The following is a 26,545-nucleotide window of genomic DNA, read 5'->3' on the forward strand; positions in this document are numbered from 1 at the left end:
TATATGCACGAAACGCTTATAAAACAAATATTCTAGAAATATAAGATTTGTTTAACAAAACTTCATAACCAGAGAGAAATAGATAATCTAAAATCTACTGCAATAATTTTATTTTATTTTATTTTTTATAAAATATTCGGGTTATTTGAAAGAAAATTTTCAAAATTATTCACTTTCATATGGAGCATAATATATAAAAAAATTAGCCCCAATAGAGACTGAATATTCATTTTTATATTTTTTTAAATGGCGAATTTATAAAATAATGAAAATGCTTTGACGCAAAATATGATATATCATGAAATTGATCTCTGTTAGGGTTAATTTTTTTTATATATTCAGCTCTATATGTAAAAGAATAATTCTAAAAATTTTCTTGCAAATATCTAGAGTATTTTAATTATTAAAAATAAAATAAGATTGTTGGAGTAGATTTTTAGATTTCCTATTTTTCTCTGGTTATGAAGGTTTGTTGTATAAATCTTATATTTGGAATCCTTATTTTATAAGCTTTCCGTACATATATTATTTATAATTTTTAAATGTACGGTTTGTAAGATATGAATTTTTGAAGTTCGGGAGAATTAATATTTAAATAAAAGAGTATTTTAGTCCAATTATCAACTCTTTTACCCCCTTCAGATAGTTGAGGGGGGTTTTTTGGTAAAAAAATTAGACAAGGGGGATTTATTGGAAAAATGATACAAGTCGAGGGAAATTCTTTGGTAAAAAAATAGACAAGAAATTTATTGGAAAAGATTATAAGCCGAGAAAGGTTTTATATACTTTGCCCTAATATATTTTCATATTACATCTTACTAAATTGATCTGTAAATGAAAATTTGTGGATATAATATGAACACATGCTAAAGTTGTTGGTCAATTATTTTTTTATGTAAAAGTTTAATAAAATAGAGTATACCTGGGTCATTTTTCTTTTTCTCTTTCAAAAAATTTATTAATATGTATTATTTTTTACGAGTACATGTAATTTCATTTTAATACTTTTCTTTTTCCAGTAATTAATTGAAACTATCGTCCAGGACTATTATATGGCACACATTAATTTTTGTACTATTAATAATATAACTTTTAGTAACTAATTAATGAGGACTAATTAAATAAAAGGTTGAGACTTAAGAGTTTATTGGGCACATGTGTGATTTATTTATTAAAAAATAAATTAAAAAAAACAAAAAATCAAAAAATATATAAAAAAATAAAAAATTAAGTCATATACTGTGAAAGTGAAAACTAAAGGGAAAGTGGCCAAAATGGCAAAATTTTTATCATACAAAGTGAGAGTGTGAACAAAAACGCTTTCTCAAAGCGTGGTTATTTTGAATAAATTCTGAAATTCAAAACTATTTGTTATCCGATAAAAACCTAAAATTCCTAATAATAGACAAAAATCACCTACACAATTAGTTACAAACTAAGTCACACAAAGCGGGAGCGAAATGAGCGAGACGAATTTGAGAGCGGGATCGTAAAAACGACAAAATAAAGTGACAAATTATAAGAATTAGAGCGTACGCATAAAAAGTTAAAAATGGCAAAATTAAGTTAGTGAGACCAGAAACGCGCTCGGAACGTAAAAACACATTTACATTTATTAGAAGGATTGTGTAACTTTTAAGTTACAAATGCTTTTACAGATTGTGTGAATCAAAATTTTATTAATAAATATAAGTACATTCCTACAAATTCCCAAAAAAAAAAAAAAGAAAAAGAAAAATAATCAAACGACACCGTTTAAAACATTTGTGTAACTTAGGGCAAGAATGTAAGTATGACCTGTACACTTTTCCCTTTCCTCTTATCTGGGGAAAAGATTTTGAGGAATTCAAATGTAACAAGCAAAAGAAAAGAAGAAAAAAATGACAGAGAGGAGTTGAAAGAGGAGGCTGACCGTTTTATCAAGCGAATCAAGTACTGACAGTGACAACAATAATAATAGAGCAGAGAGCAGAAAATGAAAGCAAACAAAACACCAAAAAAAATAGATGATTTAAAGCCATGATGGTTCTCGATGAAAAAGGTCTGCTTGGAAGGCTGTTTGCTGAATTGAATTAGTTTCTTGAAATTTCTGCAAATTCTTCTATTTGATTTTTCCTATGAATTCTTTGGTGGTAGAAATTTGAAGTTTTTTCCTATGAATTTGTTGGGGGTTGAAAGAAAGCAAAAGTACTGTTTCGAGTTGGAGAGGCAGAAGAGGAGGAAAGAATATTGAGGACTGAAATTGGTGGGGGACTGTTTGACAGGCGTTGAAGGGTTGGTGGGTCTGCTCTCTTTTTAACCTCTTTCTTGGGAAAATTTTGAAGGGTCTACTATTTTTTTGTCTGCACACTCAATATTCCATCTAAGAAAGCCAGCTTGCCTCTTTCCAGATATTTATTTATGTTAAGCTCTTCAGTAGAAGGAAACCCGTCTCAGTCAGCTCCACTTATAGGAGTCACGGTTACACTTCTCTCTCCCTCCCTCTTTTGAAGGACCTTTCTGGGTTCAAAAAGGTACAAAATCTTTCTTTCTCAGGGATCCCTGAATTTTTTGGGTGTTTTGACTTTGTGATGGTTATAGTCTCTTTTTAGTTGTTGCTTTTTATGTTGCTGAGTTTGTGGGTACAGTGGCATTAAATTTGGCAATTTTTTTTTTTGGCTTTTTTTTTACTGTGACCATGGGGATTACTTTTTTGGTACTAAAATTGAATGATTCAAACGTTAATAATTCAATGTTTATGCAGTGATTTGGGTTACTGATGAGTATAGCAGATCTGGGTTAGTTGTGGGGGTGAGAATGCTTGTGTTGGATCTGCTGCTGATCTGGTTTATCTGGTACAGGTTAGTCAGAAGATTGGGAATTCACTTCATTGATCAAGAACATGAACAAGGCGGCGCTAGTGGCTATTGTTGCTACAATTGGTAACCTCTTGCAAGGTTGGGATAATGCTACTATTGCAGGTACACACTCACTCATGCTGCTTCTTTATAATCTTCTTAATTGTGCTCTTAGTTTAAATCTAACCAAGAAATGCCAGATGTAGAATTTAAAATTTCCAAGTTAGCACGAGGTGATTTGATACCTGAATTACTGGTAAAGTAGTTTATGTGCATTGGAATTTGGTAGTGAAACTTTTGTGGTAGTAGAATCTGTTATTTGGGTTTAACTACAATAGCACATTTTTTCTATACCTTCTTGTCCATTTCTTAATTTTCTTTCCCTCCAGTCTCCACGAAGAACACTCATAGTTTCTCAATGTTTCATTACTTAGTAGAGGAACACTTGTAACTTTATCTTGTAATATTTCTTAACTTTTTTTTATTTTTTTAATGGTAAATATTTCTTAACTTGCAGGAGCTGTGGTTTACATAGTGGATGAACTCAGTTTAGGAACTAGTGTCGAAGGTCTTGTTGTGGCCATGTCACTCATTGGAGCCACACTAATCACAACTTGCTCCGGACCCATATCAGACTGGCTAGGTCGGCGTCCAATGCTTATAATGTCGTCGATATTCTATTTTGTTAGTGGTTTGATAATGTTGTGGTCACCTAATATCTACGTCCTACTTTTAGCAAGGCTATTAGATGGATTTGGGATTGGTTTGGCAGTCACTCTTGTCCCAGTCTATATATCTGAGACTGCACCCTCTGATATAAGAGGATCGTTAAATACTCTTCCGCAGTTCACTGGTTCTGGTGGAATGTTTTTAGCATACTGCATGGTTTTTGGAATGTCTCTGATGGCCTCACCAAGCTGGCGGTTAATGCTTGGAGTTCTTTCTATTCCCTCTCTTGTTTATTTTGCCTTAACGGTGCTATATTTACCTGAATCTCCACGGTGGCTTGTGAGTAAAGGGAGGATGCTTGAGGCAAAACAAGTTTTGCAGAGATTACGTGGCAGAGAAGATGTTTCAGGTTCGTGTTTTGATGTTATGTATTTAAACTTCTCATTCTTATGCATTGAGCCAACATCTTAGTTATTTTATTAGTTTCATGAATTCGGCTTCGGAGTGTTGTCTCAATGTTGAATGGTGTTTAGATACTCTAAATTGAATGAGAAAAGTACGGAATTTTCATGATTCATTGTTTCCAGTAAGATCCAGTTACCTCTCCATGATATCATTCACATTGTCTCGAGAAAGAAAAGAAGTCCAGAATACCCTAGCATAACCAGCAGAGCCACACAGTGTTCAGTGGGGGCAACTGCTGCCACTCAAATTTTTATTTTTATTTTTATTTTTTTTATCCGGGCTCACGACTAAACATCGAATCAACCAACCTACCTATTAAACTACTAGTTGCTACAACCAAACTATTAGCGCTATGTGTTAGGGGGCTAGGGGGGTACAATTTGAGTGTCCTGAACTGATACACTAAAATAGCCATCATGGGTGATTCTACAACTTCCCCTGATTAGAAACCCTGCATCGAAGACTATTTACAATACTTAAAAGATTGAAACTTAAAGCATATTACTTGCAATGTATTGGTACGCTTGTGCAATAAATTCATTATCTACTCAATATTCATTATATTACTTAGTATTAGTAGGCTTGTTTGCAAGAAATTCCGCCTTCCTTTGGAGTTGATGAGCTTGGCTGAATTACAATATGCTGTGGAGAGGGGAATAATCCGTGCATCGGTTGTTTTTCTCTCTTTTCTTTCTTCAAATTCTTCAAAGGGGCCTCCTCCAAATCTAGAGAAAGATTCGCTCTGGGAGAGCTTAGTAGCTCAGAAGCTCAACCTTTCAATAGTGTTTAATTTGGTGTGTGTGTGTATATATTTATGTTGTACAGTATTGTATGAGTTGTCACACATGTACAATTAGATTACATTGTATACTAAGGTTTACTAGTATGTTCTATATTCTGTAGCCGCCTTCACCTACCCCTCATTACCTATTATAGCATTACTATGTATATGGTTTTACTAATATGTTCTGTATTCTGTAGCCGCCTTCACCAACCCCTCATTAGCATTACCATGTATAAGGTTTACTCGTTCTCCACTCACCTACTCCTGTAGCTTTTCCTATATAAACACCATTGTATTATTGTATTATTCACTCAATAAGAAATACTTTTTCATATATTCTCTCTCTTAACATGGTATCAGGGCGGAAATCGATCCCTTTTGAATTTTTTTTTACAGTCTTATTCAGACTCCGTTCTTGATTCCATCTCGACAATCTCTTCTTGGCGATCTCAGTTCTCGTCTTGGCAACATCTCTTGGATTCCTCCTCGGTGGTCTCGGTTCTCGTGTTGGCAACCTCTTTCAGATCCCTCCTCGGCTCTCTCCTCAACAATTTCTCTCGGATTCATCTCAGCTTGATATTGGTTCTCTCATCTCGGCTCCTTCTTGCTACTATCTCTTATTTGTTTGGCAACCCTCATTATGGACGAAGGACTCTCATCTTCTTAGGTCAATCACCAGCACCAAATCGAAAGGCTTGAACTACCTTCAATGGTCTTGAGTCGTAGAGGCATTCTTGCGAGTTTGAGGAAAACTGTCCTATCTTCAATCAACCGAACCTACCACTGATGAAAAGATTATTGAGGCTTGGGAGAAAGAAGATGCTCAAATTATGACTTGGGAAAATCTTCAATAACGTGTCATTCCTAGAATCTGCCAAAGATATATGGGATAATCTCAGGGACATGTATTCTTCGGAGAAGAATATTTCACGTATCAGGACATTTTTAATCTCCTAATACCAACCATTGACTACTGACGTAGAAAAACAGAAACAACACAATGAAGAGTTTCAGGTGGCGAAGTTTTTATCTAGACTTAAACCCGAACTTACTCCGACCAGTTTGCAAATTTTGTCCGGCAAGGAGATACCGACAACCAGTGAGACTTTTGCTCGAGTTCGAAGAGCTTCTATTTATGTCCTTGTGATTGAGAAGGAAAACCACTATGCTCTTATTGTTCCTACTAAGCAATATGATACTTTTCGTGGAGGACGAGGGGGAAAAGGTTCTTCCAACCCAGGCCATGGTACTTGTGACGACAAAGGGGGTCGCGACAGCAAGAAGCGTACTCATTGTGGCCGAAACAATCACTCTATTGATTTTTGTTAGGCTCTTCATGGCATGCCAGCTTGGGCTAATCGGGCTTCGGTTTAGGGGGATACTACTCCTACTCCATCGAATGAACAAGTAATTCTCTCCAAAGCTGAGTATGATACTTTGGTAAAGCGTGAGCGTGCAAATTAGCCCCCTCCTCCACGACTACTATTGTTACTTTAGGTAATACCTGTCTTCATACTTCATCTTTTGCACCTTGGATCATAGATTCAGGGGCATCCAACCACATGACAGGTAACCCTGCTCATGGAATTGTATTGAATCGAGAAAGAGGGGGGGGGGGGGGGGTGAATTGGTTCTTGTACTAATTTTCTTTGACACTTAGCCAAGATATAATGCAGTTTGAGGCACACACAATCATCCACACGTACACATTGGTTTTACAAGAATAAAAAACCTTGGTTCTTGGCCTCAGCTAATGCAAATCCACTAGTTGAATGCAAGTTGTTACACACTCAGTTGTCTCACTCTCTGCACACACCCTTGTACAAAATGAAACACTAGTTTTCACAGCCTCTACACACATTATCTCCACTTGGTGCTCAATAGCACTCCCCCTGTCCTAAGCATCCCTGCTTTGACCCTCTGAGCTCTCACAGCTCACCAAATATATGAAAGATGTGAATAACAACTCTACCTTAGCTTATACAAATGAAAGGAGTGAAAAAACAAAGCTCAAGGTAGCAACTAACAGCACCTAGTCTTCATTGTCTAAGGGTAAAATTGAAAATTCGAATGAACATAGACCAAGAGATGAATTCCACAACCTTATATCTTCATAAACATGCTCAGATGGTAATCAAGATGAATGTAGCATGTATATACAATTACAGTCCACAAACAAGCCTTATATAGCAGAAAGCTTCAAGAACTAGGGTATTTCATTTTATTTTTTTTGGTAAGTTTCAAGAACTAGGGTTTTGCTAGGTCAAAATCTCATATGACCATATTTCTGTGTAGAGATCAACTTCAACAACCTTGATTCAACTATAGAAACTTGCTCAAATGATAATAGAGCAACTCACAACAAGATATAATGATTATAAGTTCAAATCAACAAGCTAAACCAGTGAAACAGGCATATACACAGGTCTTGAGATATCAAATGAAACTAAAGCAATAAATTAGTCACAACCAAGCACCCTACAGATGTAAAAAGGTGAACCAAACTTGCCTTAGACCTTGTGCACCTCTGGAAATGGCTGGAACAAAATTAAACTACTCAAACTAGGCCTTCTTGCACCAGAAAACAGCTGCGACTAAGCATTTTCATCATCATCCAGTACTAATACACTCAATACACATTTCTGAGGTGAATTCAGCTCACAACTAGGTCTTAGAACTCAGGAAATGGTCATTGTTTTGGTGTCTTGAGTATGTTCACAATATAGGTCACAAGGATGCTCGCAAGGGTGCTCACACAAGGCTTGAAGAGGCACAATGCTATAACAGGATATATATAGTGAACCTTGAGCTCAAATTCCTACCCTAATGAGGAAATACACATGGAACCATCTGCCAATGATTGGCTAAGGAATATTCTGACATTCCTTCAGCAAAAGGACCACAATACCCCTTGTACAACTCACTCCTTTATCCTCTAGTGCACATGCAAATGACAGCTTGTGTGTATGAGAATATTAACAATATATATCATGCTTAATCACTAAGCAATGCATAACAAGCCTCATTTTCTCACACTAGGACCACAGGACTCGTGTCACACAGATGATCAACATCTACAATGACCAAATTACCCCTGGAAGGGACACTTGTCAATATATACAGAATTCTGTAGCTGCAGTTGTGAACACTTGATCAAATTGAATTTCTGAGCAATGCAATACAATGCAGTATCCCAGGAAAGTGTAAAATGATATGATACATGAGTAAAATGACCCCTTTGCCCCTGAATCCTTCTGTAGCCAAATATCACCTTCTAAACCAGTCCTGTAAACCTTCATTTGCCTGTAATGAGCATTGTCAACACAATGTAGCTTCCTCAAGCTATCTCAAGTGATATCTCATGAATGTAAAATGACAATGCTACCCCTGTAAGCCTCTATAATGCACCGAGTATACCAGAAACACTTTAAGTTATGAGAATTGGACCTTTGATAGCTTTTTGACATTTAAAAGGGCAAACCCTAATTCAAATATGGGACCAACAAATTGGTACCCTGCGCACTTTGGGTCTCACTTTTTCATCAGTTTTATATAGCCCTCAATTTTCATTCAATTTATTGTTAGTTCGCAAAATCATATCAGATTTAAATTGCTCAGTTATTTTTTCTCCTTCCCCGTTGTGTCTTTTAGGATCTTAAGACAAAGAAGACGATTAGTGGGGGATTTGAGAAGGATGGTCTTTACTACTTCTAGTCGACTCTTGCTCCGACAGCTCTACATTCCACCTCCTCTTCATCTTATCAATGGCATCGCAGCCTTGAACATCTATCTTCAAATAGTCTTCGAGTCTTGGTCTCTTCTTTAGATGATTTTTCTAAGTTTAATTATGCTACTTGCGAACTTAGTAAACATCGTCGGGTTACTTTTAAGTCTCATTTTGATAATAAGAGTATAAAACCTTTTGGTTTATTTGGTGCTCGTTATTTTGTGTCATTTATTGTTGAAAAAGAGATACTCGGTTTTAATAAGACTAGATTTTAGGGGATATGGTAGGGGTGTAAATATAGATAGTCAATGACTAAGATTAGGAAATTCTGTTAGTGTACAGCTTGTAGCTTCTGTTAGTGTACAGCCTGTAGTTACAGCTTGTAGTTTGCTGTTACAGCCTATAGTCAGCCTGTAGTTTCCTTTTTTTAGCCCCTTGTATTTCCTATTTAACTAAAGCATTGTAAACCATTCAAAGTACGGCAATATACAGATTCTTTTCAATCTTGAAATCGCCTATTTGGTATCAGAGCATCTTGCCGATTCTTTTGGAAAAAAAACCCTTAGCCATCTCTTTTTTTCTCTCTCTTCCAAACAACCCTAATCACCATGTCTGATGACGTACCTGAGTCCAAGACCAAGATCTTTGAGTCCCAAGTCCAAAACTCTCAGACATACTCGATCCAGATTACCACAAATCGGCTAAACGGTGAAAACTTCCTTCAGTGGTCTCAGTCCGTGCGGATGTACATCCGAGGCAGAGGCAAAATCAGCTACCTAACAAGAGAAAAGAAGGAACCGAAACCTGAAGATCCATCCTACTCGACCTCGGATGCAGAGAATTTGATGGTGAAGACCTGGTTGGTGAATTCTACGGAGGAGGACATCAGTTCTAATTATATGTGTTACCACACAGCAAAAGAACTCTGGGACAATGTCAACCAGATGTATTCAAACCTGGGAAATCAGTCTCAAGTTTATGAACTAACGCTGGAACTCGGAGAGATCTGTCAAGGAGATAACAGTGTTACAAAATATTTTAACTCTCTAAAACGTTTGTGGCAGGACCTTGATTTGTTCAGCGATTATGAGTGGAAATCGCCTGAAGATTGCAACCATTACAAAAAGAAGGTGGGAGACAACCGCATCTTCAAGTCGAGTTTGATGAAGTGAGAGGCAGAATAATTGGACGACAACCCCTGCCTTTAATCGGTGAAGTCTTCTCTGAGGTTCGAAGAGAGGAAAGTCGTAGGCTGGTCATGCTTGGAAAAAAGTTGTCAAATGGTGCTGTTGAGACCTCTGCCCTGGTCGCATCTGAAGCGAATATTGGCAAGAAACATAATGAAAAGCCCCGTCTTTGGTGTGACCACTGCAACAAGCCTCATCATACCCGTGAAACCTGCTGGAAAATTCATGGTAAACCAGCGAATTGGAAGAGTAAGCAGGAAGGCAGATTCAACCGAGCCCCATTAGCTCATGAAGCCGAGGCACTTCCTTTCAGCAAAGAACAGATGGATCATCTTCTAAAATTGCTGAAATTCAATTCCTCGTCTGGTACTCCTAATGCTTCTCTTGCTCAAATAGGTAACAACCCGAAGGCCTTATCTTATCGTTCAAATTCCAGTGTTACCCCATGGATCATTGATTCAGGGGCTTCTGACCATATGACAAGTTTTTCTCATTTATTTCAAACTTATTCACCCTATTTTGGCTCTGAAAAAATCAGAATAGCGATGGTTCTTATTCTCCTATTGTAGGCAAAGGTTTGGTAAAACTTTCAAAAAATATTGATCTTAAGTCTGTCCTTCATGTCCCTAAGCTTGCTTGTAACCTTTTATCAGTTAGTAAATTGTTCAAAGACTCTAATTGTCGTGTTATCTCTTTTGAATCCTATTGTGAATTTCAGGACCAGAGCTTGGGGAAGACGATTGGCAGTGCTAAGATGATAGATGGTCTCTACTATTTGAAGATGATATTTCAAGTAATAAAAAGGCTCAAGGTTTGAGTAGTTTTTGTTCTATCCCTGTTAGAGAACAAATAATGCTATGTCATTTTAGACTAGGGCATCCTAGTTTCCCTTATCTTAAAAAATTATTTCCTACTTTGTTTAAAGGATTGGATTGTTCATCTTTTTGTTGTGAGAATTGTTTTTTATCAAAGAGTCATCGTACTACGTATTCTCCCAAACCTTACCAAACATCAAAACCATTTTATTTAATCCATAGCGATGTTTGGGGCCCTTCTAGGATCACAACTCTTTTTGGAAAAAAATGGTTTGTGACTTTTATTGATGATCATACACGTTTGTGTTTGGTGTATTTAATGAATGAAAAATCTGAGGTTGAAAAATTATTCAAGGATTTTTATATGATGATTGAAAATCAATTTCAAACAAAAATTTTCATTCTTCATACTGATAACGGCACCGAATACTTAAATGAAGTTTTAGGAAGTTTTTTTAACAGAAAAAGGAAATTTTCACCAATCCACTTGTGTTGACACACCCCAACAAAACGGAATGCTGAAAGAAAGAATAAACATTTACTTGAAGTTTCTCGTGCCGTCATGTTTTAAGTGAATGTTCCTAAGTATTTGTGGGGTGAAGCCGTTTTAACAGCAACATATTTGATTAACAGGATGCCTACTCGTGTTCTTAACTATTTTACACCCCTTGAAAGCCTTAAAAAATCTTTTCCTGAAACTCGAATTTATTCTAACCTGCCTTTGAAAGTATTTAGGTACACTGTCTTTGTCCATTTACCGAGTAGACTTCGGTCTAAATTGGATCCTCGGGCTGAAAAATGTGTATTTGTTGGGTATGCCCTGAATAAAAAGGGGTACAAATGCTTCAATCCAAAAACAAAAAAAATGTTTATCAGTATGGATGTCTTTTTTCTAGAAAATCATCCTTATTTTTAGAGAACTTTTCTTCAGGGGGAGAAAGAGAGTGAAGAAAATTTTTGGGAGATTTCTACTAATATTCCCTTACCTAAAACTATTGTCTCACACTCTATTACTCCGAACAGTGATCTTTTTAAACAGGGAAATGATGTTCTAGAATCGAGAAATCCGGGGCCTCCTAGTCCTAATCTGCCGAGCCTTACTGTAGCTCCAACAGGGGGAGAAATCCTACCAACGGTTCCAAAAAAACCGAATCCTGAGCTTCTGGTTTATAACAGGAAAAAGACTCATCAAAAGAGTAGAGAGCCTACTATTGTACTTGAGCAAGGCCAATCAGAGGTCCCGAGCAATACCTCCTTGAACACTCAAGGTACTCTAAATCCTAACTTGTCTACAATTGTCCTTACTATTTCTAATCGTACAGAGTCACCTAGCCAAGTTCCTGTAGACCTTGATGTCCATATAGCTGTTAGAAAAGGAATCTGAACCTGTACCCAGCATCCCATTGCCAAATACTTGTCTTATGATAAACTTTCCCATAAACATAGAGCCTTTAATTAAATATTTCTCACTTGTTTGTTCCAAGAAACATTCAGGAAGCACTAGATGATCCGAATTGGAAATCAGCAGTGTTAGAGGAGATGAATGCTCTTAAAAGGAGTGGAACGTGGGAGATAGTTGACTTGCCCAAAGGAAAGAAAACTGTTGGGTGTAAATGGGTTTTCACTATTAAGTGTAAAGCTGATGGTAGTGTGGAAAGGTACAAGGTAAGACTTGTGGCGAAAGGTTTTACGCAAACGTACGGCATTGATTACCAAGAGACATTTGCTCCTGTAGCAAAAATTAATTCTATCCGAGTCTTATTGTCGTTGGCAGTCAATTCTAACTGGCTATTACATCAGTTGGACATAAAAAATGCCTTTTTAAATGGAGACTTGGAAGAAGAAGTGTTTATGAGCTTGCCACCTGGGTTCGAAGGAAAACATGGTCAGAGCAAAGTCTGTAAACTCAAAAAATCCCTGTACGGTTTGAAACAGTCTCCAAGAGCGTGGTTTGAACGCTTTGGAAAGGCTGTGAAGAGTCATGGGTATCATCAGAGTCAGGCAGACCATACCATATTCTACAAACACGGTGAGGAAGGGAAAATTGCCGTTTTAATTGTGTATGTGGATGATATAATTTTGACAGGTGATGACATTGAAGAGTTGACCAGACCGAAGAAGAAACTTGCTAAAGATTTTGAAATCAAAGATCTGGGAGCATTAAAATACTTCCTTGGAATGGAATTTGCCAAGTCAAGAGAAGGAATTTTCGTGAATCAACGAAAATATGTACTTGATTTGCTTAATGAGACAGGACTACGCGGGTGTAAAGCTGCTGACACTCCAATTGAAGTCAACCTGAAGTTAAGCTGCCGAACCCGAGAATATGGTTGATCGTGAAAGATATCAGAGATTGATGGGAAGACTAATTTACTTATCTCATATACGCCCAGATATAGCATTTGCAGTCAGTTCATGCACTCTCCTGGACAGGAACACTTTGAAGCGGCGTACAGGATTCTGAGGTACTTAAAGGGCTCACCAGGTAAATGACTTATGTTCAAGAAACAAGGTCATTTGCAAGTGGAGGTGTACACAGATGCTGATTGGGCAGGCAGTATAGTTGATAGACAATCTACCTCAGGATATTGCACCTTCGTTGGAGGAAACTTAGTCACGTGGTGAAGCAAGAAACAAAATGTAATAGTGAGGAGTAGTGCAGAAGCCGAGTTCAGAGCACTCGCCCATGGGATTTGCGAAGCTATGTGGTTAAAAAGACTCCTTGAAGATTTGAAGGTTACTGTTTCTCCTCCAATGAGAGTCTACTGTGACAACAAGGCTGCCATTTCAATTGCTCATAATCCAGTCCTCCACGACAGAACCAAACATGTGGAAGTTGATAAACACTTTATCAAGGAAAAGCTTGACTGTGGTATGATTTGCATTCCTTATGTCTCTACTACTAAACAAGCTGCAGACATCCTTACCAAAGGACTACACAAGAGACAGTTTGAAGTTTTAAGAAGCAAGCTAGCTATGGAAGACATCTACAAGCCAACTTGAGGGGGAGTGTTGAAAAATAGATATTCGGTTTTAATAAGACCAGATTTTAGGGGATATGATAGGCGTGTAAATATAGATAGTCAATGACTTAGATTAGGAAATTCTGTTAGTGTACAGCCTGTAGTTTGCTGATACAGCCTGTAGTTTCCTTTTTTTAGCCCCTTGTATTTCCTATTTAACTAAAGCATTGTAAACCATTCAAAGTACGGCAATATACAGATTCTTTCAATCTTGAAATCGCCTATTTTTATTGATGATTATTCACGTTTAACTTGGGTTTATATTCTTAAAGATAGATCTAAGTGTTCTCTGTTTTTCAATCCTTTTATGCTGAAATTCAAAATCAATCTGATGCAAAATTACTTGTTCTTAGAACTGACAATGCCATTGAATATAAAGTTAATATTTTTCAAAAATTTTTTGAGTTGAGGGGCATTATCCATCAAACATCTTGTGTTGATATTCCTCAACAAAATGGAATTGTTGAACAGAAGAACGGACCAATCCTAACTATAGCTCGTGCTTTAATAATTCAAATGTATGTTACAAAACATTTTTGAGCAGATGCAGTTCTAGTTGCTGCTTATCTTGTAAACCGCATGCCTTCTAGGGTCCTTCAAGGAAAATCACCCTTCCCAATGATGTTGTCTGATAAAGACCATTTTTCCATTCCTCCAAAAGTGTTTGGGTGTGTCTGCTTTGCTCATAATTTAAGTCCGGGACGAGACAAACTTGATCCTCGTGCCCACAAATGTATTTTCTTAGGTTATTCTCGCACTCAAAAGGGATATAAATGTTATAGTTCAACTATTCGTAAACAATTTGTGTGCGCGGATGTAACTTTCTTTGAGGATGTCCTTTATTATTCCCAAGAAGACAGTCGTTTAGAGGACTTTGTTCTTCAAGAGTCTATTCTTCCAACTCCAATTTTTGATTTTGACATCCCACCAGCTCTTCGTGTCTATGCTTGTCGCCGGAAAAGAGTAGTTAATCATGTTCCAACAACTAATGTAGTAAACCCAGCCTTGCCACTTCCACTAGTCGCTTCAACGCCTGGAGATTCTTCCGTCTCTTGACTCTAATCTTGATCACCTATTGTTGTTCGGAAAGGTAAAAGGTCTTATACCAATCACCCTATCTCTAATTTTGTATCATATAATAAATTATCCTCTTCCTTTCAAGCTTTTTCTTTGTCGTTATCCTCTATTGCTCTTCCTAAGTCCTACATGGAGGCACTTTCTCATCCAAGGTGGAGGAAAGCCATGGAAGAAGAAATAAACGCTTTAAAATTGAATCATACTTGGGACCTTGTTCCTAAGCCTGCTGATACTCAGGTTCTTGGTTGTCGTTGGGTTTTCACTGTTAAACGGAAGCTTGGTGGTACTGTTGACTGTCTCAAAGCTCGACTTGTTGCTAAAGGCTACACTCAGACTTGTGGCCTTGATTATACTGAGACGTTCTCTCCTGTGGCCAAACTGAATTCGGTTCGTGTGATAATCTCTCTTGTAGCTAATCTAGACTAGCCACTTCATCAACTTGATGTTAAAAATGTCTTTCTGCACGGTGACCTTACTGAGACAGTCTATATGGCTCAAGCCAGGCTGATCACTCTCTCTTTTTCAAGAAAACGAACCATGGTATTGTGATTCTTGTGGTATATGTAGATGATATTGTTATCACCGGCACTGACAGAGATGGAATACAAGTTTTAATTCATCACTTGAGTTCTAACTTCCTTACTAAGGATTTGGGCAAACTTCGATATTTTCTAGGAATTGAGGTGGCTCGGTCGAAGTAAGGTATTAGTCTCTCTCAGCGGAAGTATACTCTTGACCTCTTACAAGATACTGGATATCTTGCTACACCCATGGAGACTAATGTAAAACTTATGGTGGATGATGTTGACCCTTCTCGATGATCCAGAAATGTATCGAAGACTTGTTGGTAAACTTATTTACCTCACAATCACTCGTCCAGACATTTCTTATGCAGTCAGTGTTGCGAGCCAGTTCATGACTAGTCCTCGGGTACCCCACATGAAGGCCGTTGTATGCATCTTGAAGTACCTCATGGGTGCTCCAGGATGTGGTATGCTTTATCAATCTTATGGACATTTTCGGATGAGGGATACACAGATGCAGATTGGCCCGATTCTCCTTCTCATTGACGGTCCATCACAGGTTACTGCACCTTCATAGGAGGAAATCTGGTAACTTAGAGGAGTAAGAAACAGTCAGTCATGGCTCGTTCCAGTGCTGAAGCAGCGTATTGTGGCGCACACTACCTGTGAACTTACTAGGTTGAAGACTCTTTTACAGGAACTTGGGATTTCAGTCCAATACCCAATTCCTCTCCATTGTGACAATCGGGCAGCTATTCATATTGCTAGCAATCCAATCTACCATGAGAGGATTAAACACATTGAAGTAGATTGTCATTTCATTCGATCTAAAGTTGACTTGAATGAGATTGTTACACCTTTTGTTCCTTCTGGCAGACATTTTCACTAAGGCGCTTCCCAAGAACTTTATTAATTCCATATGTAGCAAGCTGGGAGTTAGGAGTTATTGACATTTACTCTCCAGCTTGAGGGAGAGTGTTGTACAGTATTGTATGAGTTGTCACATGTATACAATTAGATTACATTGTATACTTACTAGTATGTTTTGTATTCTGTAGCCGCCTTCACCTACCCCTCATTACCATATAAAGCATTACCATGTATAGGATTTTACTAGTATGTTCTGTATTCTGTAGCCGCCTTCACCTACCCCTCATTACCATACATAGCATTACCATGTATAGGGTTTACTTGTTCTCCACTCACCTACTCCTGTAACTTCTCCTATATAAACACCATTGTATTATTATATTACTTACTCAATAAGGTACGTTTTCATAAATTCTCTCTCTCAACTATTTATAACTGCAAACATGTCACCTTCAAAATTGGCAGAACTGACTGCAAGCTTAACCATTTTAAGCCCTTGAATTTCACTTTTTCTCACAAACTCATCTCTACCACTCAAGCCATTGCTCTCTTTCTTTATTCTCTAAATCTCTATCCAAAACAAAAGACAAAGAGAAAGATATACATAAATCTTTTTTCTATCCATTTCTCTCTACCTAAGCAAGTATCCAAGCAACCCTAATTCCCTTTTTCTTTCCCCACTTATCTTGCTCTTTTTGCGAAGTAGAAATTTACTTCGGAAAAGGAAAAAGAAAGGAGCAAGGTTTTGTTAGAAGCATCATAATTAGTTGAGGATTGTTAGGATTAAAAGTGAGGTAATTTCATAACAAAATTGGAGTCCGTTACTTTTGTTTTATTTTCAAAAGTTAGTTTAGTCATTTTTTTAGTGGTGGTACCTACATCCAAGGGCAGATCCAGAATTTGAAGATACATGAAAAGGCAAAAAGGTAAAATCACTTTTTGATTCATGATCATGCAGTTTTATCTTGATTCATATTAGGGCACAACGCATACATGTTATGATTCATGATAAAAGAGATTCTTAATGCATTATGTTTTGGAATAAATATATTCAAATAAGGGAAAAAAGGGCTAGCCCAGTGCATGAGGCTCCCGCCATTGCAGGGTCTGGAGAGGATCAGCCTTACTTCCGCATGGAAAGACTGTTTCCGGTTTCAAACCCGTGACCTTCGGGTTACAATGGAGCAACCTTTCCATTGCGCCACAGCCTGCCCTCATATTCTTCTAATTCATTATTTTTATTATTTGAATTCTGATGAATTAATTTTGTCCTTCTAAATAGCAATTTGATAGGCTGCATTCTAATTATATTTGTATGAAATATATAAATTGAATTCTATGAAATTAAATGTGTAAATATGTCTTTTTCCTCTTTTCTTTTTTTCTCACTATTTTTCTGATTTATTGCATGGAGATTGCTTTTTTGAGGTGAAAAACTGGATATTAGGTTGTCCTGAGAAGAACCATAAATTATCTTGTTGATTAATGAATCCGCTCTTCCACTTCCACATAATAACCTGTTGATTAATTTCATGTAGTTGCATCAAAATTGATTCATGATTATTCGTCTTACTTTTTATTCAATGTTGAATAACAAACAGATGACATGGAGATTTAGAAAAACAAGAAAAATATAATCTAAAAATGATAGTTGTTCCTTCGTTTTTGAATTTGGATTCAATTCAATTAAATTAGTTTAAACCGAGAAAAAATTACAATTGATTCGCGTGGAGAATTTGTTTCTCCATGAAAGTGTCGGCACCAAATGAAAGTGTGAGAAATGAACGTTTATTTGTCCAGCACTGAACTTCTTGAGTTTGCTTTATTCATCCCATGATTGGCTAAGTTTTCATTGCAAGATTTTACCATGTATTTACATCTGTGATAAACAATCTGATTCCGCCGGTGTCTTCGATCTTTGTGGAAAATTTATGAGTGAAATTACTTTTAGTCTTTCCTTCATTCTCCTCACTCACTCTTCCACTTCTATCCTCCCCATCTCTGGCCCACTCTCCATTGATATTTGCACTGACATCGAATAAAAATCATGTTAATCCAATAAGACATCTAATTCTATTATTATTATTATTATATTTATTTTTGGGTATAGTTCTAATTTTTTAATCTAAGTTTGAGCCTGTGAAAACCACTATCTTGTGAAAATTTAGTTGACCTCCCTGAGTTTTGTAACCGTGTTTTTCTATTTCTCTGCCAGAAACATTGATATATAAACATGTTTCCTGTAAATCATCATAAGTTGAAGATGTTTACTCGATAGTGAGCCAGAAGAAGTCTATTCCTGTTGCTTAGTTTCTTTTCTGTTTCTTGCTTATAATGTTTGCCTTCATCTCTTTTCTTACAATCATATTATAATTTTGATATATATATATATATATTTTGGGTGTAATTACTGGACCTGGTTTTCAAAGGCTCTCATACCTTCTCCATTTCTTTACTTTTTTTGGTTTAGGCTGAGTCGTAGTACGAAGCATTTTGGATTTTATCATTTTTGTAACTAAAGGGGAAAAAAATTCAAATTACTATTGTTCAAACTGCCCATGATTTCACACAGTTTAGTAATGTATATGAAATTAATCTTACCCTTTCCTGAAGAGATTTCTTTGAATTTTTTTTTTTTTTCCTTTCTAATTTTTCCTACGTTCTTCATTTTGACTAAAACTATGACCAATTTATCATGTTGCTTGTGTGGGTGCTTACTTGATCCATAGGTGAGATGGCCTTGCTGGTTGAAGGTCTTGCAGTTGGCGGTGAAACATCTATAGAAGAGTACATAATAGGCCAAGCCGACGAACTTACTGGTGATCAGGAACTAACTGCTGAGAAAGACCACATCAAATTGTATGGGCCAGAAGAGGGTCTCTCCTGGATTGCCAAACCTGTCACTGGACAGAGCAGTCTTGGCCTTGTCTCCAGACATGGAAGCATGGTAAACCAGAGCGTGCCTCTTATGGATCCTCTTGTGACTCTTTTTGGCAGTGTCCATGAAAAACTCCCGGAGACAGGAAGTATGCGAAGCATGCTATTTCCCAATTTTGGCAGCATGTTCAGTACAGCAGAGCCTCATGTTAAAAATGAACAGTGGGATGAAGAGAGCCTGCAGAGGGAAGGTGAGGGTTATGCATCAGACACTGGCGGGGCAGACTCTGATGACAATTTGCATAGCCCATTAATATCACGTCAAACAACAAGCATGGAAAAGGACATGGTCCCTCCTCCTTCCCATGGCAGCGTTCTAAGCATGCGACGCCATAGCAGTCTCACGCAAGGGAATGCTGGAGAAGCAGTTAGTAGTACAGGCATCGGTGGTGGTTGGCAGTTGGCATGGAAGTGGTCTGAGAGGGAAGGTGAAGATGGAAAGAAGGAAGGAGGATTTAAAAGGATTTACTTGCATGAGGGAGTCCCTGGTTCCAGGCGTGGGTCTCTTGTTTCTCTTCCTGGTGGTGATGCTCCCGAGGAAGGTGAGTTTATCCAGGCTGCTGCTCTGGTAAGCCAACCTGCTCTTTATTCCAAGGAACTTATGGATCAGCATCCAGTTGGACCGGCAATGGTTCACCCATCTGAGACTGCTTCAAAAGGTCCAATTTGGGCTGCTCTTCTTGAACCAGGAGTCAAGCGTGCATTATTTGTTGGGGTTGGAATTCAATTACTTCAGCAGGTAGGATATCCTTTCTTTCAATAACTTCTCTTGCTCTATGTTTGAAATTTCAAATAAAAATGAAAGTAGGCGAATCAGTTTGACCTATTCCAATCCATGCATGTGGGTTGGTTTAGTTTTCTTCCTTTTCCTTTTGGAGATCTCTTCTTTATCTTGTCTTTGCATGATCTTAGTTTGTGTCTTTAGATTTTAGTTGATTACAATTTCTTGATATGTTAAATAAATTCTAGTTTTAAATCACACGTTCTTGAGACGCTTCCCATACTCATCCTGACATCTCATTTATTTATTGACCTTATTGGATATTTACCATTTCCCCAGTTAATCCCTTCAGGTAACTATGAGTGACTTAGTTTTTCTTTTCCTTTATTGTTCTTTTGTTAGATATATATATATAAATATATATGAACATCTAATCTACCTCTAACACCTCACCACCATTAAAACTGTTGACTGAACTCCCTACTCAAATTGGAGGCCTCGTCGGACGTGTACAACATACCACTGGGCTAGAAGGCTGTTGATAAGTGAAGTCTAATTAATAGTTCAGCTTGCAGCAAGCAATCTGAAGGTTTTATGGATATTGTTAAAATAAGAAATAGTATTAAAGGAGAGGATAGAAGGCTAAGCCTTTGTATATCATTAACACAAACAAACTGTACAATAGAGGGTTATTTATAGGAGAGGGTTAGGGGTTGGTGAGAGCTATACAAGGAAACTGGGTTGGTGAGTGCTATACAAGTAATCTGGATTGGTGAGAGCTATACAAAACAACTGGGTCGGTGAGTGTTATACAAATTATCTAGGTTGGTGAGTGCTATACAAGTAATCTAGGTTGGCAACTGCTATACAAGTAAACCAGAGTATTAATATTACATTAACATCCCCACTCAAACTCAAGGTGGAAGAGCAGATACCGACCTGAATTTGGAAACTAAGTCATGAAAACATCCAGGTGGATGTGTTTTGGTGAAGATATCAGCAGTCTAAGCAGCAGAGTTGACAGAAACTAGTCAAAGAGTACTCTGAAGCAGATGATGAAGCACAAAATGACAATCAAGCTCAATGTGTTTAGTGCGCTCATGAAAACATCATTATAAGCAATCCGGATGGCACGTCACAATAAAGAGTGGTTGCAAAATAATTTGTAGTGGTTACAAAAGAATTTGTAACACCCATGTCCTCTAACAACCAACGTAACCAAAGAAGCTCAGATGTGGTGTGGACAAGCGCTCGGAATTCAGCCTCATTACTAGATCTAGCAGAAACTGTTTGCTCTTCCATGAAGTGGTGTACCGTCTAAGGGAGTAAGTAGTAGATTAGGTTCAAGAGGAGTAGATGCAATCTTGCTATCAGTCAAGCTAGCGCGAGATAAGAGATCAGTAACATACTTAGCCTGAGAGAGATAGTAACCATTAGGAGCAAAGGAGACTAAAAGACCCAGAAAATAACTGAGAGAGCCAAGATCTTTCATCTCAAAGTGCTGGCTAAGAAACTACTTAAGATCTAAGATTCCGTAGAAATCATCTCATGTGATAATCACGTCTTTCACATAAAGTAGTAGAAGACAAATCCCTTCGTTAGAATTAAAAATGAAAAGAGCTGAGTCATGAAAGCTCGAAGTAAAGCCATAATGACCAATAGTAGTATTGAACTTAGCAAAACAAGCTCGAGGTGCTTGTTTGAGACCATACAAAGCACAATGGAGTTTACAAAGTTGTTGTGGAGAATGAGGAAAGCCAGGGGAAGGCTGCATGTAAACCTTCTCTTGTAGATCAACATTGAGAAATGCATTTTTGACGTCCATCTGAAATAGCTCCTATTTTACGGACAACAGCAATTGCTAGTAAACTTCGTATAGTGGTAAGACAAGTAACAAGAGCAAATGTCTCCTTATAATCAATACCATTTTACGAGGCGATTCAGGATGGGTCCAGAGTCTGTTCAGCGGACGGATATCTCCCATTTGCTGTTTGCAGATGATACCTTGGTAATCTGTGATGCAGATGTGTCCCAATTGAGATATTTGAGATGTGTTCTGGTCTGTTTTCAAGCAATATCAAGTTTGAAAGTTAATGTGGGAAAGTGTGTGCTTGTCCCTGTGAGGGAGGTTCAGGAGGTGGCTTCTCTTACTGCGATTCTAGGGTGTGGGATGAGTTCCTTCCTTATTTCCTATCTGGGTTTGCCTTTGAGTGCTTTGTTGAGGAGGGTGGGAGGTTGGGATCTAGTGAGCGTTTTGAGATAAGATTGGCTTGGGTAGAAGCAGCAGTATATTTATAAGGGTTGGAAGGTTACTCTTGTGAAGGGTACGTTGTCGAATCTTCCAACATATTTTCTTTCTCTCTTTTAGATTCCTTTCTCTATTGTTGAAAGACACAAGAGTCTCCAACGGAATGTCCTCTGGGGCGGTCGGGGGGAGGAGTTTAAGTATCATCTTATCCGGTGGGAGCAAGTTTGTAGCCTCTTCAATTGGGTGGTCTTGGTTTTAGGAGGTTGGTCCCCTTCAACAGGGCGCTTCTTAGTACGTGGTTGTGGAGATTCGGTAGCGAAATGCATCGGTTATGAAGGAGGGTTATTTCGTGCCGCTTTGGGGAGGAAAGAAGGGGATGGTCCTCTGGGCCGATCAGATATGCTGGTGGCGTGGGGATGTGGAAATACATTCGGAAGGGCTTGGATGAGTTCTCTAAGCACATTAGATTCAGAGCTAGGGAGGGTAGGTATGTCCGGTTCTGGGAGGATCCTTGGTGTCGAGATTGCCTGTTGTCTTGTTTGTTCCCAAGATTTTTTAGGATAGTTGTTAATAGACATGCTATAGTAGCAGACTGTTATTGGCTTGATAGCGTTAGGCTTACGTGGGGCGTGCGATTTCAACGCTCCTTTCAGGATTGGGAACTGGACGATGTTTCTGGTCTACTGGATCTTTTGTATAAAGAGGAGGTCGATGGTAAAGGCTCTAATTCCTTATTTTGGGTGCCTTCTCCTTAGGGGAGGTTTGAGGTATGTTCTTTGTTCCTCTGCCTTTCTGGGTTTCATGGTTCCAATTTCCCATGGAAGACGGTTTGGCGCTCGAAGGCTCCTCTTAAAGTGGCCTTTTTTGTTTAGACTGTGGTTTGGGGCAAAATTTTGACCTTGGATAATCTGAGAAAGAGAAGACAGATCACAGTCAAACTGGTGTTGTGTGTGTAAAAATGATGGAAAGTACGTGGATCACCTTCTTTTGCATTTTCCCGTGGCTCATGACTGCTGGAATCTTATCTTTGGTTTGTTCGCCGTCCATTGGGTTATGCCTCGGTCTTCGAGGGATTTGATTAACGATTGGAGAGGCTACAGTGTGGGGGCCCACGCCCGTGATTTTTGGAGGGGACACCCCTTTGTGTTTGGTGATCCATTTGGAAGGAGCGGAATAGAAGATCTTTTGATGGGGAGGAATCTTCCATTGGGGCGCTGAAATTTTCAATTATTAGTTTTCTTTTTAATTGGGTGAAGGGAAGAAATTGTATATCTTTAGATGAAATGGTGGATTTTTTGGGTTCTTTGGGTCCCAAGGACCCTCTCTTTGGCTTCGGCCCTTGTATAGCTTTCGGGATGCATTTCCCTTTTGAATGCTTTCTAATATACCTTTCTTTATAAAAAAAATAAAAAAAAAAAAATCAATACCATACTCTTGTGTAAACCCTTTGGCAACAAGACGAGCCTATAGACCCATCAGAACAAGTTTTGATCTTGTATACCCATTTATACCCTATAGTCATCTTGCCTGGAGATAGATTAACCATATCTCAAGTATGAGTCTTCTCCAAAGCCTGTAGTTCTTCAGTCATAGCTTGTTACCACATAGGGCTGATAGATTAACCATATCTCAAGTATGAGTCTTCTCCAAAGCCTGTAGTTCTTCAGTCATAGCTTGTTACCACATAGGGCTAGACTGAGCCTCACAATAAATTTGAAGGTCATGCAAAGAACCAATGGAAATCTCGAATACGGATAGAAGGTTCTCTCACCCATGTGGAACGGATCCACATAAGAAGTGGGAGACTCAGAATTGTTAAGAGAAGATGAAGACTCGGTCTGTGATAGGACTTGTAGGCGGAGCAGATTTCGGAGGACAGGCCGAGGGGCTGTCAGAAAAAAACTCACCGGAAGTACTTGCAATCGAGTCACTAGGAAACAACCCAATATAAGGGTCGGTAAAGAATGGAAGACTGGGGCAGCAGAGAGATGAAATGGGGTAAAGAAGAGACAATTATGTGTTCCCAGAAGACATGGCGAGCTATCCTGAGGCAATTGGAAAGAGGGTCCCAACAAAGATACCCTTTTATGTCAAATTTCCATACCCAAGAAAATAACATAATCGTGCACAGGGTTTTTGAAGATCCATTTCTCGATATTTCATGTCATTGCCAGTACGGAGAATTCTAATGGTTTTTGAAAACTGAGTTTTAATCGTATTGGCAAAAGTAACATAAAGTTGTGGAAACCCAGATCTTGCAGACATGAAATATATCCAACTAAAGCGGGAATAATCATTACTAAAGAGAACAAAATACTTTAAACCACTCATGGTGGGAGTTGGTGAAGGACCCAATGAATTAAACCAAAAGGTGTAAATGAAACAGACTCACTTTTATTGAAAGGTAAAGCATGTTGTTTAGCAAGTTGACATGGTAAGCAATTAACACTTATCACTAATAGATCCTAACCAACCCTCAGAAATTAAGGAAAAGTCGGGTAATCGAAGCACGACCCAGGCGAGAATGCCACAAAGAAAGAGAAGAGTTGAATGAGATGGATGTAGCAGACTGAAAAGGTTAAGTGGGACCAGATGTAGCATGGAGTGAGGTGAGCTCAAACAATCTTCCAGCCTTACGGCCTGTCCCAAGGATGTGTCTCATCCGCTCCTGCACAAAACAACCAGTAGCAGAAAAGTGCATATCTAGAACGAGTTCACACAATTGACCAATAGATATGATTGAGAGTAAGGTAGGAATACCATAAGGAAGTGATAATGTAGAAGTAGAAATATGCCCTATGTGACTGACATTCATGTGTGATCCATTAGCAGTATGAACAGTAGGAGTGTGAGACTAACTGGTATGCATTGGTTGAGCAACCTCAGTTTTGTCCATAGTAAGCAGTAAATGACCTCAAGCTAGAAGATATAAAGGAGAATAAACTAGTGGCAAAGATTCGATGGAAGTGACTGGCTGCAATGATAGTCACGATGGCGCTAGTCTGCAGTGGTGAAAAAGATAACCACAATGGAGAGTCACAAAATAATAAATGGTGGTGACTTTGATACCATGTTAAAAGAACAAATAGTATTAAAGAAGAGGAGAAAAGCCTAAGCCTCTGTATATCATTAACACGCTTACAAACTGTACAATAGAGGCTTATTTATAGGGGAGGGTTAGGGTTGGTGAGAGCTATACAAGGCAGCTGGACTGGTGAATGCTATGCAAGTAATCTAGAATTTTAATATTACATTAATAGATAATCCATTTCTTGTGATTGACTTTTGGATATGAGCTCCTTTGCTGAACCCACCAGATGCTGATCCTAACGTCTAAAGTTTCTGTCAACTGGCTATTATTTCAGTGTTTCGAAATCTTTTACTACTGCTACTGAATTTATCCATTTGTATATTTGTGCCAGACAACTTCATAAAATAATGAATTTCACAGAAATAATTGGAAAGAAGTTCGGTTTGGAGTTTATTAATTATTGAATGCATAAGCTTCATCCTTGGTTGTGTTTCTGCTTTCTTACATCTTGTGTGTTTCCTTAATGTGGGTGCAGTTTTCTGGCATAAATGGGGTTTTGTACTACACTCCTCAAATTCTCGAGGAGGCGGGCGTTGAAGTTCTTCTAACCAATCTCGGCCTTGGTACAGAGTCTGCGTCTTTCCTTATTAGTGCATTCACAACCCTTTTGATGCTTCCTTGTATAGCTGTTGCCATGAGGCTTATGGATGTCTCTGGCAGGAGGTAATTTCTTCTCTTTCTTTGTCTTTTTTCCACTTCTAATTCCTTAATGAGGTACACTTTTGTTATTTTTAATTTTTGGTTTACATTTTTTATTACACATCCCTTGTTGCAGGACGCTGCTGCTCACAACGATTCCTGTCTTGATAGTGTCACTTGTTATCCTAATCATTGCCAATTTCTTAACCCTTAGCACAGTTGTTCATGCAATAATCTCAACCATCTGTGTGGTGGTGTACTTCTGCGTCTTTGTCATGGGCTATGGACCAATTCCGAATATCCTCTGCTCAGAGATATTCCCTACTCGGGTTCGTGGCCTCTGCATTGCCATCTGTGCCCTAGTTTACTGGATTGGAGACATCATTGTTACCTACACGTTGCCTGTGTTGCTAAGTTCAATTGGCCTAGCCGGTATCTTTGGCATTTATGCTGTTGTGTGTGTCATCTCTTGGGTCTTTGTCTTCTTGAAGGTTCCCGAAACCAAGGCCATGCCGCTTGAAGTTATTATAGAGTTCTTTGCTGTTGGTGCAAGGCAGGCTGTTGCTGCCAAGAATGAGTAATTTTTGGGAGATTAGAAATACACCAGTTCTTCCATGATTTTAGCAGTTAAAGATTACATTCATCTTCCCTCTGAGGAGCTTTTGTGCATCGTGATTGCATGCATAGAGAGCATGTCATATTTTACAACTTGAAAAAATTTTCAGCCATCTGTTTAATGATATGGCAAAGTTTGAATTAGTACATTCCATTTAATTGATGAGTGCAGATCTCAGGTTTCATGTTAGTTTTATGATTCAGAAAGCCTTCGCAAATGAAAATTTGCAGGGAAGCATTTATTCAGCATCAAGCACACCAACAGAAAAAAAAAAAAAAAAAAAAAAAAAAAACTGCATTTTATTGTATGAATGGA

General features: G+C 38.1%; 1 protein-coding gene across 2 annotated transcripts; it reads left to right on the forward strand.

Annotated features, from left to right (window-relative positions):
- Nucleotides 1-1,830: 1,830 nt before the first annotated feature.
- Nucleotides 1,831-26,419, forward strand: LOC132279592 (monosaccharide-sensing protein 2-like). 2 transcript variants are annotated; one of them, XM_059781614.1, is made up of 6 exons: nt 1,831-2,513; nt 2,744-2,960; nt 3,355-3,915; nt 18,708-19,654; nt 25,451-25,638; nt 25,751-26,419. In XM_059781614.1, exons 2-6 carry the CDS (start codon nt 2,882-2,884, stop codon nt 26,193-26,195), a joined length of 2,220 nt encoding a protein of 739 aa, XP_059637597.1. In that variant the 5' UTR covers nt 1,831-2,513; nt 2,744-2,881; the 3' UTR covers nt 26,196-26,419. The 2 variants fall into 2 exon arrangements, with proteins under 2 accessions (XP_059637597.1, XP_059637596.1); XM_059781613.1 differs by having other exon boundaries at nt 1,832-2,513; nt 2,841-2,960.
- Nucleotides 26,420-26,545: the final 126 nt, after the last annotated feature.

This window comes from Cornus florida, unplaced genomic scaffold (genome assembly GCF_030987335.1).
Source record: "Cornus florida cultivar Cherokee Brave unplaced genomic scaffold, ASM3098733v1 CherokeeBrave_3.0.0_Hap2_Chr10, whole genome shotgun sequence".
In the NCBI taxonomy this organism is placed as follows: domain Eukaryota; kingdom Viridiplantae; phylum Streptophyta; class Magnoliopsida; order Cornales; family Cornaceae; genus Cornus; species Cornus florida.